This window comes from Artemia franciscana, chromosome 18 (genome assembly GCF_032884065.1).
Source record: "Artemia franciscana chromosome 18, ASM3288406v1, whole genome shotgun sequence".
NCBI classification, from domain to species: Eukaryota; Metazoa; Arthropoda; class Branchiopoda; order Anostraca; family Artemiidae; genus Artemia; species Artemia franciscana.
The window spans coordinates 6,134,616-6,152,209 of record NC_088880.1 but is presented as its reverse complement, the minus strand read 5'-3'; the positions used below and the strand labels follow the sequence as shown (position 1 = coordinate 6,152,209).

General features: G+C 34.7%; 2 protein-coding genes across 26 annotated transcripts in view; both read left to right on the top strand.

Annotated features, from left to right (window-relative positions):
• LOC136038542 (repetitive organellar protein-like) overlaps positions 1–17,594 on the top strand; it is a 223,826-nt gene that overhangs the window by 64,976 nt on the left and 141,256 nt on the right. The gene's annotated exons all lie outside the window — the stretch shown is intronic.
• The window catches only part of LOC136038540 (dual specificity protein kinase CLK2-like), a 56,100-nt gene that overhangs the window by 12,682 nt on the left and 25,824 nt on the right, over positions 1–17,594 (top strand). For all 7 annotated transcript variants that reach the window (XM_065721665.1, XM_065721666.1, XM_065721662.1 and 4 more), the window contains exons 3-5: positions 8,124–8,202; positions 9,346–9,412; positions 13,268–13,381. In XM_065721665.1, coding sequence (XP_065577737.1) covers positions 8,124–8,202; positions 9,346–9,412; positions 13,268–13,381 — 260 coding nt within the window. The remainder of the gene's footprint in view (positions 1–8,123; positions 8,203–9,345; positions 9,413–13,267; positions 13,382–17,594) is intronic.

Here is a 17,594-nt window from a genome sequence, read left to right as displayed (position 1 = left end):
TAGTACTTAAGTACTAAGGACAGTAAAAATAAAGTCTGATTTTTTGAACTAGTTCAGTGGAAGCTTTCAATCAGGTCTGGTCAGTTCTATTCAGCATATCATAAAAAAAAATCTGGGATTCAATTCTAATGAAAAAAGGCCTCCTCTAAATGCAGCTTTTCAGTTTGGGTAGTAGTGGATGCTAAATTAAAAAAAGAGGAATGCGAACAGAAATCAGTGAAAAATAAGCTAAAAACTTGTGGCACAACAAACAGCTTAAGAAGGAGCTGCTTTCCTTTCAAACTGGACTTTTAATGGGAATCAACAGATCATGTTGAATTTATACTGAGGAAGAGCTTTGCAAATTTTACTGAATAGCATTGTTTATTTATTTTCACTGTTTAGTGTGGCTGACAAAAAAGGGCTACTGCTTTAGAAATTTCATAAATTTGAAACAACCAAAAGAATAGGCCTAAAAGGGGTTCAGAGGGAGGGAAGGGCGTAAATATTGTATTTATTTTGATGTCGCTGGTAATTTAAGGAACAAACTGTTTAGGCTGGGGAAACCAAGTGGTATTTTAATCTAGGAGAGTGTCTTGCCCCATATCACCAATATTAACTAAAAAACCCTCTAAAAGTTGAGAACCTGTTATAAACTAGAGAGGCTAAAGTTGTGAACCTTAAATTTAGACTTCGGGAGCGGGGACAGAGGCACTGGGACTAAGAACGTTTTTTCTCTGATCCACTTAAGCGTTTTTAAACTATATATCGTATTTTGTAATATTGCCATGGTTAAATAGCGATCCAAATCAAGAGACAATAGGTGTTTCCAGGTTGTCATAATAACGTATCTGCAATATCTGTTTTGGTTCTTTTTTTCTGTTTCTGCTTCTTGTTTTGGTAATGAACTTTACGGCTGGGCAACAAAAGAATTATAGAGGTATGCACATACTCTTTTTGCAATTAATATATATATATATATATATATATATATATATATATATATATATATATATATATATATATATATATATATATATATATATATGCCCTGCGTGTAAATCGTGTCTCTAGAAGTATTTATTAAGGAATTTAGTGAAGCGACTTGTCGTAATCTCTTCATATAGATTAAATAAATAAAAAACAAGTTTTTTTTTTAACTGCAAGTAAGGAGCGACATTGAAACTTAAAACGAACAGAATATGATTACAGAATATGAAAAATTTTCTTAAAACGAAAATTTTTCCTTATATGAAAGGGGTTGTCCCCTCTTCAACACACCGCTCTTTACGCTAAAGTTTGACTCTTTGTTACAACTCTACTTTTTAAAACAATAAACTTTTGATGGGTAATACTAAGTTCATAACTTTTAAAGTTTTGGTTACTATTGAGCCGGGTCGCTCCTTACTACGGTTCGTTACCACGAACTGTTTGATATTTGTTTCAGAGCAGGAGCCCTTGGCCTTGATTATTTCCTAGTGGGCTACTGTTTTTCTCAGTTAACCCTTGTTCCCTGCTAATGCGAGATACATGTACAACACTGAGCGCAAAACTATTTGTCAAGTCCAGTCATTTTGAGGTATCTGATACCTCCGAAGTTGTGCAACTGTGCAAGATGCAACCTCGCTGTTATGTCCACCTCCGATGGCAATACCGTGGCCTAGATTTTTCCTAGTGGATTAGTACTTTTCTATTAAGAAATGAGTTGGGTTCGTTAGTGTGAGATGTATACATCACGCTTAGAACAACAGCATATGTTAGCCAAGTGATGTTGATGTGTTGGGTGCATGTAATCTATTTTAATATTCCTAAGGTTCTAAAAACGTTTTTTTATGTTTTTTTTACTTTTTTGCAAAATACTGTTCTTCCTTAGAAGAATTACTACAACAATAAAGCCAGATTAGTTTCATAGAGGGTATAAAATGTAATGAATATAAAATAAAACTTGATTATGCACGAAGTCCCCCCCCCCTTCTGAAAACCCATTAGTTATGTCGCGGACAAACCCATTTAGATTTCGTTCTGCTGAAATTGACTTACAGGATGATTGTTTGCTTGACTGCAGAAAATAATTTTGTATGAAACTGAAGGCACTGAACTTTGCAAATTGACAGGTGTGGTCTGTCAGGCATGCGCTGGCATGCTCTTGATATTATTTGTTGTTTTTGTGGATTTGCTTTTAGTGCTTGAGCATACCATTTTATGTTTTCATTCATTTTTCAGCCATACCATGGTTATTACGATTGCCAAAAAAGCTTCATTTAATAGCTTCTTTTGACTTTACCAAGAAGGATGTTACTTTCTTATAATTCCGCGACAGAGAAAAGTGCTCTTATTCATTGGTTTATGTATTCCGTATTTTATGACGCAATCACACTATTCCTTATTTCTGAGGAGACATTAAACCTTCTTCTGAAACTCTGATTGGTATTAACACCTTTTGAGGAAAATTTAAGCCAGTAATAAAAAAGAAATTCTGAGTTGTAAGATTCTTTACAAGTAGTCTCTCTGTTTCTCTGTGGTTAAACAATGGTTCTTACAATTGAGGGAAAACTTTATTTTTATGGTATTTACAAACCCCATTGTAAGTAGTAGCAGTAAGAAGTATGACGGCACTAGACCCTTAAGGTCCAAACCGGCGGTGCTGATCTCCGTTTCATGGTCCTTCTGCCAGGAAGTGCAATGGGGGGTTGGGGGTCAACCATCCGGTGCTTTCACACACTTTTCCTGCTTACCTTCCTCAGATTTCTCCAGGTACCCAGATTTCTCCAGAGTCGAGCTGGATCGACTCCGGCTGAGCTTACAGAGTCACGCCACTGACCCCCGTCCCAAACTAAATAACTGGTCACAACTGGGATTGAACCCGTGCCCCTTGGACGGAGAATTCCCACGCCAGCGCGCCAACCACTCAGCCAGGACGGCTTCAGGAAGCTTCAAGAAATATTCAAGAAGAAAAGTTCCCAACTTGTAAGAACTAAATAACCTTTTAAAAAAGAAGAAATTTACATTCAAACAGGAATTATACCATGCTACGAAGATCAGGACCAACTTTGCCGATGTCCAAGCTAATGTCAAATGCGAACTTTTTATCTTATAAGATGTCCCCATCTCAAGTAATGTTAAAGGATCAAATGCACTATTACAACGCAGACTGGGAATGTATACAGGTGCACTTTCAATACCACCTACCCTCATTTTTTTAAGGTATCCCCCTCCTCAGGGAAAAAATACGGCATATGCGTCTGGCCCAAGTACTTTTTATGTGAACTGATCATTTAAAATGTACAATATCCCACGAAACTAAGTACTAAATATTTTTCCTTGTCTTTGCATTTCTTTTGTGGAATATTTGATCTCCTTTATAAGGCGAGAAAATTTTGATGTTTAAAGTGTTTATCGTTGCTTCTGTGGTAATAATGAAAATGATTTATTGTCTGTCATGTTAAGCCGAAAACTCGCATTACTAGACTTTTTTTTCGCTAAGCGGATAAATTCTTGAAGTAAATATATATATGATTCATTCTTTGTTTTTCTCTCTCTTTTTTTTATCCGGACCATAATGTTATGCATGTCAGTTTTGGAGTAAATAATTTTGCTTTAGATTTTGTGTCTTTACGTGATAGAAAAGTTTTAAGGAGTTTTGCAACGGTAGTTTCTGAATTATACTGCCTTGCTATAATGCATCCTAGCATGAACATAATCCTCCTTGCCTTGAAATTAAGGTCCGACATAGATGGCAGAAATTTGCTTTTTTTTGCTCATTTCTTGTATTTTTCAACAATTGATGTTTGTGTATTGACAAATTGCGTCAAAAAAGAAACAGGAATTAGACCTACTGAAGCTTAGGGAAAAAAATTAGGTCGCAAATATGTTGCCATGATAAGCAACAAAGCGTCCTAAGTAAAACTACAAAAATATGATAGTAATAAGAAAAAAAAAATAAAGATACAAATAATGGGAACTTAAGAAGTAAATATCGATAAAAGTTGAAACAGAAACGAAAAACGAGGAAATAAAAGTTGGACGAAGGTAGAAAAAAGATCAAAAATTCCAAATACGAGGTGTATCCACACATTTGGTTCTGTCCGTTAACAAAACAAATCGGTGTGCAGACAGAGAAAAATCTTTATTATAAAAAGAAGAAAATTTTAATTCGTCGTTGGATTACCCAAGTTCTTGCGTGCTTGCCTCACGCGCTGCGCGTGACCTCACACTGAACGAAAGAAGGTACAACCAAAAGAGTTTGGAATGGTGCCAATTTGTCCACCTTCGTTCTGCCCTAGCTTTTTTCCCTGGGGAAGCCCATCTCTTTTAGCAGTATTAAATGTTCTTAACAGGGGGGTCAAAAGTGGCGACAGTTTTTTTTTTTTTTTTTTTTTTTACTTGATATATTTTGGCAAAATCTGTATTAAGTATTTTTAGGCAAATGTTTCGAACTAAAATCAATCTTCATTTTAACAAAGCGAAGGAAACCATGTTATTACATTTGATTAACATGTAAAACAAATGATTATGAGGCTCATCTACGAAGTAATGAAAACGAAACGAGTACAGAGTTGTTTATTGCAACCAAAAAGACTATAAAAATCAGAGATCTTAGAACAGTTTTTCTAAACAGCTTCCGACATTTTATATGAACCTGACATATCATGGCACAAGTTTCTGTGTTTTTTCGTCATTCAACATGCAGCTTAAACATAATAAGCATGATCCATAGGAATGTAATATGCAGCGAACTTTAGTTTTCTGACATTAAAGTAATATATCATCCCCCTCCATGGAGAAGGGGACATAAGAATCTGTCCCTTAATCCCTGAGTTTACCCTTGATCCCAATAGAAAGTATGTGAGAGGGCTCGTTAAAATTATGAGATCTGTCAATTCTTGAACAGACCAACGATTTCATTTACTCACCAGACCTCCTCCCCTCCGATGAAACAAACTTGAGTTCCGTTTGATTTTATTGACGTTCTGAATTGTATGTTCATTTTTTTTATCTTCGTTCTCCTTTTATTTTTTTTATTTTTTCAGTTCGTCACTTTTTTGCGCCTATGACGCCATGTTTATAATACAAACCCTTTGATTATCCCCATGCCTATCAAGATAAATAATAGACGAAACATATTTTTCTCGACAGAAATATCCCTAAATAATGTGAAATAAAACTATTTTGGCAGTTTACTGCAAAGAGAAATTAATTGCAAGGTTACAGGATTGCTAAAATGGGGCAACGTTATCGTGATTTACTATAATTGTTAAGTCTTATATTTCAGTTATCCCACACGACGGGCCCTAGACGGATGTCCCCCACCCGCATCCTTTCACTTTCTCTGTCTTTCATTCTCTTTTTCTTCCTCTGTCTTTCTGCCTATTTCTCTTTCTCTCATCTGAACAATTTGCCAAGGCTGACAAAAAAAAATTCCAATATTGTTCTGTTGGTACATAACAATCTCAATTGTATTTTGAATTTTGAAGCAAAATGGGACGTTAAATAGCCAGGGATAAGTTTATAAATTGCTGACCAAACCGGGATTAACGGTAGATAAATGGCTTTCTATTTAAATTTTCTATAATGACTGTTTGTGTAAATACACTATGTACAAAATCTTCATTTTTTTTTTTTCATGGAAAGACTTGGTATAATTTGCTATCGTCAACGATAATGCACCAATAATATAGCTTTAAGGCCAAAATTTACGAGGTTCAGGTAATTTTGTATTCATAAATGTGTAGCTAAAAGGCTTTCTTCTTGTTGGTTTGGTTCTTACCTTTGTGTTGTGATTTTTTTTTTCTCTGCGGTAACCATAATTCCAATTTCACAACGAGTTTCCGCCTCGGCAAGTTCAAATTTAGGGTATATTTCGTCTGGATGACGTCATAATGAACTGCAAACCAAAATAGGCATGAATAGGGGGATTGGATCACGCCTTTGTCCTTGATTGGTATGTATGCTGGTATTCAAACGAGTCACAACTAACCTATCGCTAGAAACACGGTGTATAGGCCCATGGTTCTCGTTTCTTGGGAGATTTATTCGATTTAATCGTTTAGTTACCAACTATTTTTAAGTCTAGTCCTGACGGTAAAGGATAAATTATTTGAAGTGAAGACAATAAAGCGGTGCTATTATGAGAATTCCAGCTGGTATGTGGGATTGAAAGTGTGATTCTATGGAGTCTTCTTAGATCATTTCTTGTAAAATAAATGCTCATAGGTAGAATTCGAGATCCTAGACACAGTGCTCCAGGTTATACAACTAGAAAAAAATCCTAAATTGTCCAGAATTTCTTGGCACTTATTTTATCATCCCCCCCGCGAAAGAAAATCCGGCGAACATGCCTGAAAGAGAACCATGGTATTGTACATGTGAGCGGGAACTGGCTGAATATTTATGCATGGACAGACAGGTGTCTGGACATGTTAGTCTTAACTAGGCATGCCTGTAAACGCTGCTTGATAGGGCAGTAATTCCGACGCTCAAACCGTGTCTCATATGCATGAAAATGCAGAATTCGAGGATCGACGGAAAGCTAGTTCTGTTTTTGTGCAAAATTATGTTCCAAACTTCACTCTATACTCCCTCCAACCAAGTTCTTGTTTCCTTTAAATTCAACCTTAACTTCTATTCTCTTTTCATTCGAGGACGTCCTGTTTTTCGTGTAACTCAATCTGGATAAAAAATTGATAGCTAGTGCCGTTACTTACTACCTTTCTCCTAACCCAAAAATCACGGGCCAGGCTTATTAGTTTTCCTAGAAAGCGTATTAATGTTGTTATTATCAATTACATTCTTATTATTTATCCTTTCGACATTTTGACTGACGAATTCAGACGATTCGAATTCAAATTATTTTTATTATTTACTTATTGTTAGTTTGATAAATTTCTATGTGAGGGGCTTCTATATATCTTGGAAAGAAGCAAAGCTAGGCAAATGCAACTTACGGGAATCAATCCTGGTCCTAAAATATACTCGGCGGGGGAGGTATTTCGAAGCTAACATCTCCATCCCTTCCTTATCCCAAGGGACGAGAAGGTTGCATATATGACTGGTCTGTCTAAATCTGGATAGAACGTTTTACCGTTATCTGGGCTTTAAATCTCTTTTTTATTGGCTCTTTTTTTAATGCAATTCTTATTTTTACAGCAAGAGTTTCACCTTCTTTTTTTTTAAATATAAGAAATGCTCGTAGATGTTCAAATCCTTCAACAGTTAAAACTGAAATAACACATTGTTGTGATCAGAAATGTGATTAGAATAACATGTTCATTCTTTGCATATCCAATTTTCTTGTAAAGTTATTGCTACCAAATTACATCTAAATCTTGACCGACTTGGCCGTAAGTATGGGGACTCTACGGTTAAACAAATTCTCAGCGCCTACTCCTGTTGTAAGCAAGCATAGACCGACCCTTCAAAATATTCGGACTTTTTAACTTTTACTCTCTCGGAGTCAATTTAAGGCCTCTGGAGTTAATAGTAAATTCTGGAGTCAATGTCAAGAGTAACTGCCGGTTTTTCTGCTTTAATACTGGTATTATGTATTTGCTTCTTTTTTTTTGCTAAGGATTGCCTAGGCTAAGGTATCAATTACATTTCTGTATCAGTGCTGCTACTTACATCTTTTTGTGTTTATTTCTAAACTCTCTTGGGTTTTGCAACTGGGTCGTAGGCCGCTGTTCTCTGTCATATGTGAAAAAAAAAAAAACTTTTTAAGATTGTGGGTTTGGACAGGGTAGCGCGAATCCATCTTACTTCGGCATATTGTGGTAGGCAGTACATTATGATACTATACAGCGCGTGCCCTTAAAAACATAGACTTCTCAGCCATTGGTAAAATATGTCATAAGGACTCTTAAGTAATTCATTCTGTTTTAATGCTGATTGAATTTTGCTTTCTTTTCTATTGCTGCTATTAATTACATAGGTTAAGATATCAATTCAATTCCAAATCAGTGCTACCATTTGCGTCTTTTTTCTATTTATTTCGGTAATCCCTTCGTGTGGCATGTTGGTCTTTCGACGCCTTTCTCTGAAATGAATTTGACCATGCGCCTTCTTTCTGATTGATCTGTATCTTCGATGTGTGTTTCGTCTGATTGGTGGCTCTACCTTCGTTGGTTCGATGTGATTGATTCCTACAGAGCTCAAGGGCACCGTCGATTGAAGATGATGAAGATGGCCATTTGATTTACCACACTGGATACATCATCCGTGATAGATGTTCGTGTCTATTCTATTCACAGTGACAACTTTTTTACATTTTAAAGTTTCTCTGTTAATACCTTTTTTTTTATTCTTTGCTAATTTAAAACCATTCGTCTATACTTGTAGGGGGATCTAGGGTTCTAACTCTACTCCTTCAACAGAAGTTAATAAACATCTGTTAAAGCTTAAAGATTGATATTGTTATTTTTTGTTCCTTATCCCTCTTGACAATCCCTTCTCCCATTCTATTACTGTATTCAAAAAAAGTGATTGGATGGTTTCAGTTTAGGCTATCAGAAGATCATAGTTTTTTTGGTATATAAATCGGTTATTTGGTGTTATTTCCAAGATTTTTTTTTTGTAAATTGCAAAAAATAATTCTAATAGAAAATTGTTCTGGGTTAAAGGGTCTTTTTACATACCTATAACCTTTCAATTGGATTAAACTTTAAAGGCTATTACAAATATATGTCGTAATTGCGTTTACGTTTCTTATTTTCTGGTTTTCTCTTTCCCCTATTTCTGTAAAAATTAAAAAGTAATTTGTGAGTGATCAAATGTTGCTATTGATAAAATTGGAAAGTCTGTAAGCTAGAAGATTTAAAATGTTTATGTCTTACATGTTAAATTTTTTTTTTATTAATGCCGTTTTTAACTTTCTATCTTCTTTTTCTTGCTAGTACTACTTTGTATTATCATTGCTTTCGCTACTATGAGTTAATATTCATTTTAAAAATATTGGGATAGAGAAAGTAATTTATTTTAGTTACTGTTTGTATTGCTATATTCTGTTCAATTATTTTGACGGAGTTTCTCATTTGTTGTTAATGAAGTAATAGTAATAAGGGTAGAAAAATAATATTGTATTTTTTTTTTTTTTTTTTTTTTTTTTTTTTTTTTTTTTTTTTTTTTTTTTTTTTTTTTTTTTTTTTTTTTTTTTTACTTTGAGAAAAGAAGCTTTCCTGACTAAATATAAATGGAGCATGCGTGTTCCGGAAAGATTCAATATGTTTTAATTTAGTTCAGGGGAAAAATGGTAACTTGGAAAATACTTCTAAACATTTTATATTGAGAAAACTAAAAAAAAAAATCCATCATGGTTAGAGATATTTGTTCCATTGAATTGTTTCTAATATTTTTTATTTGATCTTTTTGCAGACAAGGTTCAATCGACCCTTGGTGAAGGTACATTTGGAAAAGTTGTAAAAGTTAAAGATTTAAAAAGGTATGTGAATTATATGCTAGAAGCTAATATTTCGTTTCCCTTTTTCCCTTATATTTATTTATCTTTTAACTTATATTTATAATCATTTATATTAATTGCCTTTAAGAATTCTACAGCTGTAACATATATTGGGGGTTATAATGGTTTTACCATTGCAAGTATTTGGCCCTCTTAATGTTTCCCGTTTTGCTGCTAGGAATTAGAGCGAAACTGAATACTGCAGTTTTGGGTATCAAGTTGAATCTCTTTTGTTTTTATCACTTGATTATCAGATTTACAGTTTTCTACAGTCTCTGGGGGGGGGGGGGGGGTGGTTAACCAGTTTTGGTTTTGCTGAAGGTGGTATGACTGAAGTTTTGGGTATGACTCTCACTTTGGTTGTTGCTAAAGTTTTTTTCACTGTAATTACTATTTGGCTATACATTCGCTTGTCTTTGGTTAAATGTAGCCCTTTAATTTTCTGGATGAAATCTTTTGTGGGAGAGTTTTTAATTTATTTTTTCGTTTTTAATTGAAATAATTTTTTGATGGATAATTTTTTTTCAAAATGGAATATTTGAAAAATTTTTATCAATTTCCTCCACCAATTTCTTTCGACTGTTAAAAAGGGCTCTACCATTGCAAGTATTTTGCCCTCTTGATGTTTTCCTGTTTTGTTCCTATTAGTTAGCGTGAAACTGAATATTGCAGTACTCTCTTCTGTTTTTAGCTCTTGATTATCAGGTTTACAGTTTTATACTGCCTCTGGGTGGGGTGGTTAACCAGTTTTGGTTTTGCTGAAGGTGCTAGCTTGTAGGATTTAGTGCTAATTAATGCCCCTCCCCCTCGAAATCCTAAATTATCATGAATATTTGGTCTGTTCTTATTGAAATTACGAAAAAGTGTCCCCCCCTCCCCGCCAGAAAACTTATCATTGTCCCCTCGCTCCTCGGGGTACATCTTTGTCCGTCATGAATCAATCCAAAAATCTCGGTAATCCCTATTGCAATTCCAGTAGGCAAAGCTCATTTGAATTACCCTTACTCCATGCCTATCTACCTTAGCTCTGCCCTAGGATGGATGATAGACTACCTATAAACAAGTGAAATGACATTTTTTTTTATACAATCCTGAAAAAGGCTTATACCAGCTGTGACTCTCACTGAGACTACCTGTCTTGGCTTTACTACGACTAGCCATAACTCTCAAGTCTTTCATCAATTCCACCAATTTGATTTTAATTCAAAAATCAACGAAAAACGTACGTGCCTGAAACGGTTTAACAACTGAACAATCTTCAAATAAAAGCGAGAACAAGCTTAGCAGACCTTATTCTTGGGAAACTAGCCCTGATTATAAATTTTCTGAAGTAGGGGGTCAAACCCAAAATCAGAATTGATTTACTCTGTGAACTCTGGTGGCCCCTTTCTCTCTTAGAATATGGCCTTGGTTAAAATTTTGGTCGTGATTGGTACGAGTAATAGTTAATAGTTAAATAGTTTTCTTGGTTGTTTTACAAAATCTTGAGTACCAATTTGTATAATTAACTCTCCTTCTGTGCCTAATTAAGGTTTAGTAATTGATTTGTAAATTGTTGTGAAGCATTCATTAGACATTCATAGAGATTGGTTTTACTTATAGAGCTGATTAATTGAAAACGGAAGTTTTTAGTCAAGCCTTCCAAATTTCCACCGTATTTGGGCTCCAGTTACCGGTAATGAATGGTGTTATTCAGTATTGTAACCTTTAGAATAGTGTCAGAGAACTTGCTTCTTATTTTGGTGTAAGTTAGCAACTGGAAGTAAGCAATAGGGTTTTGCCCCCCTCCCCAAATATATCATTTTAGGAGGACAAGGGTGCTATGGCCCTGTGGTTCTTGAAAACTTATGGCAGAGTCTTCTTAACGAAATTGGAGCTATCTGAAACCATTGTAGATGCGAGATTGATTGGAGGCGAAAGTTTTTTAGACCCGCGTTCCAAGTTTCAATAATATTTTGAAAGCGATCCAGGATTGTGGGTTGAGTTCCACGAAAATAAACTTCAAAACGAATCACAAATTTGTTTATATGCATTTTGTTACGTTTTTACGAGACGTGAAAAACTTGGGGGGGGTTCAAATCCGATACCCCTTCATCCACTGAATACAGCCTTGTATACAGATAGCGGTTTTTCTGTAATTTTGGCGAAACTAAAATATCATTTCGAGAGAATATTTACTTGATCTAATTGTGACATATTTATCTGAGTCTGTATTTTCGATCATACAAATGTCAAACTTAAACAGAGAACTAGTGTTTGTACATAAAGGGCTATAAAACATGTCTGAAGTGGTAATAAAATGTCACTTCTCGCTCTTGATAGGTGCCAAAAGGTCCCCACTCCAATTTTTTTCTTGGGAACGAGCCTTTAATATTTTTTCGTGGTTAGGGGAGGCCAAGGTTTGGAGCAAATCTTATATTTGTCATGAAATATCATATTTTGGGATATTAAATTTATTTTGTGTTTTGTATATTTTTGTCTTCTGGGTAGGCAGCAGTAAGTTCCCTCTTTACCTTTCCCTGTTGGTGCCTTGATATTTAACTTATATTTATTTTAAAGATGTTATAAAGTAGAGTTTTAACTTCGTTCGTATATTTGATCTTCCAGTTAGAGGACTGCTAAAACCCCCTAGTGTCATCCCTATGTGCATCTTTGCGCACTTACTGGAAGCGGGAAATAGACTTAGCGGAAAAATGATTTTGAATTTTGGATAGGAAACGGTTATAGGCTACTGCATAATCAAATTTCTTCAATAAGTGACAATACAATACTGTATGAAAGACAGCAGCGCCACTTCATGTAGTTTTGTAGTGACAATACTAAATGACTTAATCAGTTCGAAGTTGATTATAGTCCACGCTAAGTCTTCAAAACTAATATATTGTACATTAGAGATGACCTTACAGTCTGAGGCTCATGACCAAATCCCTCCTCCTCCAATCCAAAATTTTCTTGAGTTTTTGGGCTTTTCTGTTCAAATCATAGTAAAGTTTGTCTCTTATTACCTCTCCCTCCCCCTCACAAAAATGGCGTACGTGCCTGTTGTACATATCCATAAGTAAGGCTATGCAATCTCACTTGAAGGGAGAGAGAAAGAGAAAGGGGGTGAGAGAATTAGACTCGTTTAGTAAGGATTTTTGAAGGAATTTGTTACCTCGCTGTCGAAAGTTCGATTATGTAACCTGGTTTTCTTGATAACTAAGTTTTCCTTTATGTTGTTAAAACTACAAGTTTTATTTTTGTTGAGATTAAACTAGTTGAAATTTTGTTTTTAGTCTTATTAAAACTGAAATTTTTACTAAGTTTTAGAGGTTGAGTTTGGCTTTGCTAGTGGTTAAGACAGTTGGGAAGTACAGAAAAGCTTCTAGGCTGAAAAGAAATGTTTTTGAAAACAAGGGGTGGGAACTCATCCCTACCCCCTCCCATTAAAGGCATTTGAAGATCTTATCAACAGAGGCCGATCGCTAGATCCTAAAGAAAATGAGATGTTACGTAACTCTGCCAGATCGATTTGCCTGACATTCTCAATTATTTAATTTTCGCATTGTTCGTTTAAGTTTTGAAGTGTGTTTTTTGCTTTGAAAGTTGTAATAAGTCCTGATAAGTATCGGGACGCTATCAGACTGAAAATTGATATTTTGTAACTGAGTGAATTGGAAATTACCTCTCCTCCGCAAAAAAAAGAGAAAAAATGTTTTAATATTAAAAAACAAAGACTTCCCGATAGATCCTAAAGAAAGAAAGATGTGAAGCAACTAAGAAAAATAAATCAGCTGGAAAATCAATTAGGCATTGTATTTATTTGTTTAATTAGACTTATCTTTAATTTAATTTTAGAAGTGGAGTTTTGGCTTTAAAAGTCATTAAAAATGTTGAGAAGTATCGGGAAGCTGCCAGACTGGAAATTAACGTCCTAGAAAAACTGGAAGAAAAAGATCCTGATGGAAAAAAGTGAGTTTAATCTTTTTTTTTTCTTTTTGGGTAGTGTTCAAGGAGGGACCTACGTAGTGGGGGGTCTTCGGCCACCTTCCTTCAAAACCCTAGTTTTCCTTAAAATTCTTTGTATTTGCTAATCAAACTGTCAAATATAGTTCAAAGTTATTTCTCTTCCCATCCCCCTTAGAAAAAGAAATTATCTTGTGTTCAAGAATTTTGGCTTTGCAGTGTAAAAGCTTTATACGTTCTGAGGCAGAACGAGGCAATGAAGGAATATATTATATATATATATATATATATATATATATATATATATATATATATATATATATATATATATATATATATATATATATATTATATATATATATATATATATATATATATATATATATATATATATATATATATATATATATATATTATATATTATATATATATATATATATATATATATATATATATATATATATATATATATATATATATATATATATATATATATAACGAAAAGAGAAATCATCAATGCAACAGCACAAACACATTACAAAAAAAAAGGAGACAGAAGGAGAAAATTAAGACTATTTTCCTAAATTAGTGATTAATATGGACCAGCACTTGAATGAGGCCTTAACCCTTCTCATCCATACAATCACATAGGTCAAACAGCATAGCCATACACAATCAACCATAAAGAATAATCCATGGACAGGCAGTCATGTCGTCAATAAGTATAAGTCGTCATTTACCAAACAATAAAAACAGTCAAGACAAATAATTCAGAGGCAACAACCCAAAACAAGGGCTCATCAGGAGAATGCACTTGCCTATAGGGTTTCGGCACTTTAAATTCTCTACCCAGTCAAGTATTGTGCCTACCACAGAATATATCTATATATATTCCAAAAATGCAAAAATTTATATGCAGATAATGGGAACCATGGAGACTAAGGAAAATATAAAATTTATATTAGAGAAATAGTAAAATATACAAGTTTTACATGCGTAATTGACATAACCGGACCGGTTCCGATCTCTCGTCACTAGTGCCACATGAGCTCTTAGCTCTTTTTAATTAAAAGCAAAAGAAAAATGCTAATTATACCCATAGCGTAATAAATGTAATACATTTCGGAGGAGAGTCGCACTCGAAAAAACCATTGGATTGTGTGCTTGTGCAACATCCCTTTCTTAAAATGCAACCTTTCTTAGAATGTTTTCTAAAATCTTTCGAAAAATCACAAAAAAAAATGAGAGATGTTGAGTTTGGTGAGTAGGGCTTGTTTCTGTGATGATTCTTGGAGTCTTGAAGAGGGAGGGAAAGAGATCCGTAGAAGTTCGTTGATTTTTTTTCTCTTTGTTTTGCTCTCAGCGGATTCTAAATCATCTTTAATACTAAAACACTATTACAAACGTAAAAAAGTAATTCGGCCCAAGAAGCTTTGCTTGTTATGGGCCATACAATACAATGATAGAGCACTAAAAGAACCATAAATAATACCCTAAATCAAACAATACATATGAAATGAGCATGGGGAAGAATAAACACTAGCATACAGTGAAAAAAAAAGACTTTTAAAATTAAGAAGATTCCTGAAAACAATTTGAAAAGAATAAGCGAGAGAGATATCAGTTAAGCAAGAATTCCAAAAAGGAGAAACAATTGGAGAAGAGAAAACAGGAAAAATGAAAACAAAGGAGAGAGATGGAAATTACTAAACAGGAAAGATCCGACGAAATAATGCCTTTGCAGAAAAAAAAATAGAGGGACATCCAAAGGGATGGAGTTCCATAATAGAATTGATTGATATACAGGAAACCTCTGGGCTGCTGTAGATGATCGCTTTGGTAAAATAAATCGTCTAGAAGAACTACGTTAAAAAAGAAGAGTACCTACCTGAGCCTGTACGTGAAAGAAATTGCTGCAGGGGCGATGGAAGAGTACCTAGAAAAGCAGAATGCGCTAAATAAAGATTACCTTTACTTTATCTTTAATAAAGATAATATGATCCAGGGGAGCTATTCCAGTATCATTATAAAGATCAGGGGAAGGGTAAAGTCGAGAGAGAAGAAAAGTAGCCTTCACTGTCCTATTTTGGGCTCTGATCTGAGCGGAGAAGAAATGTATGAATATTACTCCAGACAGAGCAGAAAGGTAAGGATAAATAGAATCATAATAAAGAGAAACCATAATATTAGGAGGAAGAAATGAATTTACCCGGTGCAACATACACACCAAGAAATTTCACCATAGTAGCTTATGGTGTAATATCATTCCCATAAGTCAGGGTGATTGGCTCCTGGTCGTCTCTCATACGGTAAAGGGTCCTGAAATTGATACCATTTGACCAGCACCAATCCTTTACTTTATCAAGAAGACTTTGAGCTATAGAAGTGGCAGATTGCAGGTCCACTGCAGCAATGAAAAAGTTACTGTCATCAGCAAAAAAACAGGGTGAACATGGGGATGAAGACCATCAACAAGATCATGAATGTGATTTAGAAACGAGAGTGGTCCAAGCACAGAGCCCTTTGGGACACCTTTCAATATAGGTAAAGTAGAGGGAGAAGTACCATTAACCGAAACATACTGAGATCTCCCTGACAGATAAGATCTTAACCATTCAAATGGAACTCCATGCACTCCAAATAAAGATAGTTTAGACAAAAGAACAGAGTGGTGAACCATATCAAAGGCCTTTGAAAAGTCAAGAAACAGACCCAAAGCACACAAGCCCTTGTCCAGATTAACACGCATAAACTCTGTTCCATCTGAAGGTGCATACAAGGAAGAGAAAGAGGGACGAAAACCATAGTGACGGTTAGTTATGAGAGAATTTCCAGCCGTCGTATTAGTACTAAACACAAATGAAGAGAGTCTACGATACACTATTTTTCAACAATCTTAGAGATGACAGGAAAAAGAGAAATAGGTCTGTAGTTTGAAATTAGAGATGAATCACCTTTTTTATGCAAAGGTACAACCTTAGCAATTTTAAATAAATGAGGAAAAACACCAGAAGAAAGGGAGAGGTTAGTTATGTGTTAGATGGGGGTAAGAAACAAACTGACCAATTTTTTTTTTTTTTTAAGGACATTCTGTCAACTGAACGACTGCTTGGAAGTTCAGAAATAATACTAGAAATCTCAGTAGCAATGCATGGGAAAGGAAAAAAGACTTTCCTGTCAAAGGAAAAAAACTTACTTTACTCTGGGGTGGAATGAGAACTGAAGGAAGCGTGATGAAATACAAATTAAAATCACTTGCTGAGGGTTTTTTGTCCACAATAGATCCATCAGCTTTCCTATAAAGACATGGGGAAGACTGATTGAGGTTTTTGCGGGAAAGAGCTTCATTCACTACAGTCCAAACCTTGCGCAAATTCCCCTTACACTCATTACACAACGACGCAAAAAATGCAACTTTTTTGCTGGACGAACGGCAAAAGTGAGCATATTTTTTAATGTTTTTACTTCAAAAGATCATCTTGTGTCTTACTTTTACATGCAGCCTTGAACAAAGACGCCTTCATATGGGTTGCATTGATCAGACCTCTAGACATCCATGGGCATTTCCGTGTAAAATTCCTTGGCCTTCTTCTAAGAGGAAAATGTTTATCCAACAGAGTTTCCATACGACGCAAGAATAATCTAGTTGCACATTCACTGTTTTAGGCACAAATAGTGATAGATAAATAGGGAAGTGATCAGAAAAATCAGTGGAAACAAGACCAGAATTGAACTTCAAATTAGGAGAATGAGAAATGAAAATATTTTCTATTCAAGTGGCAGAATTTCTTGTAGGGTCAACACGAGAAGGAAAAAAATTGAAGGAAGTAGCCCAGAAGAAGATAGTACATCAAAAAGATGGTCATATTTGTCACTTGATCGGACATTTAATATATTACAATTAAAATCTCCCAAAACATAAATCTGTTTTTTTTTTTTTTTTTTTTTTTTTTTGGAGAAAGTCCCTAAGCCAGAAAGCTGATCAAGCAAATCACAGAACAGATGTGTTGGACAAACTGGCTTTCTAGATCCACGACAAGAGAATAAACTGTCCTACTATTAGACACCACTAATGTAAACAAGGATTCAAGGTCAGATCGTCTACTAAATTCAATATTAGATTTTATAAACAAAGAAATCCCCCCCGAATACTTTGTTAACATTCTAGGGACATGAATAGCAATATAGCCATGCATATCATAAACTGTTAAATTTTCAC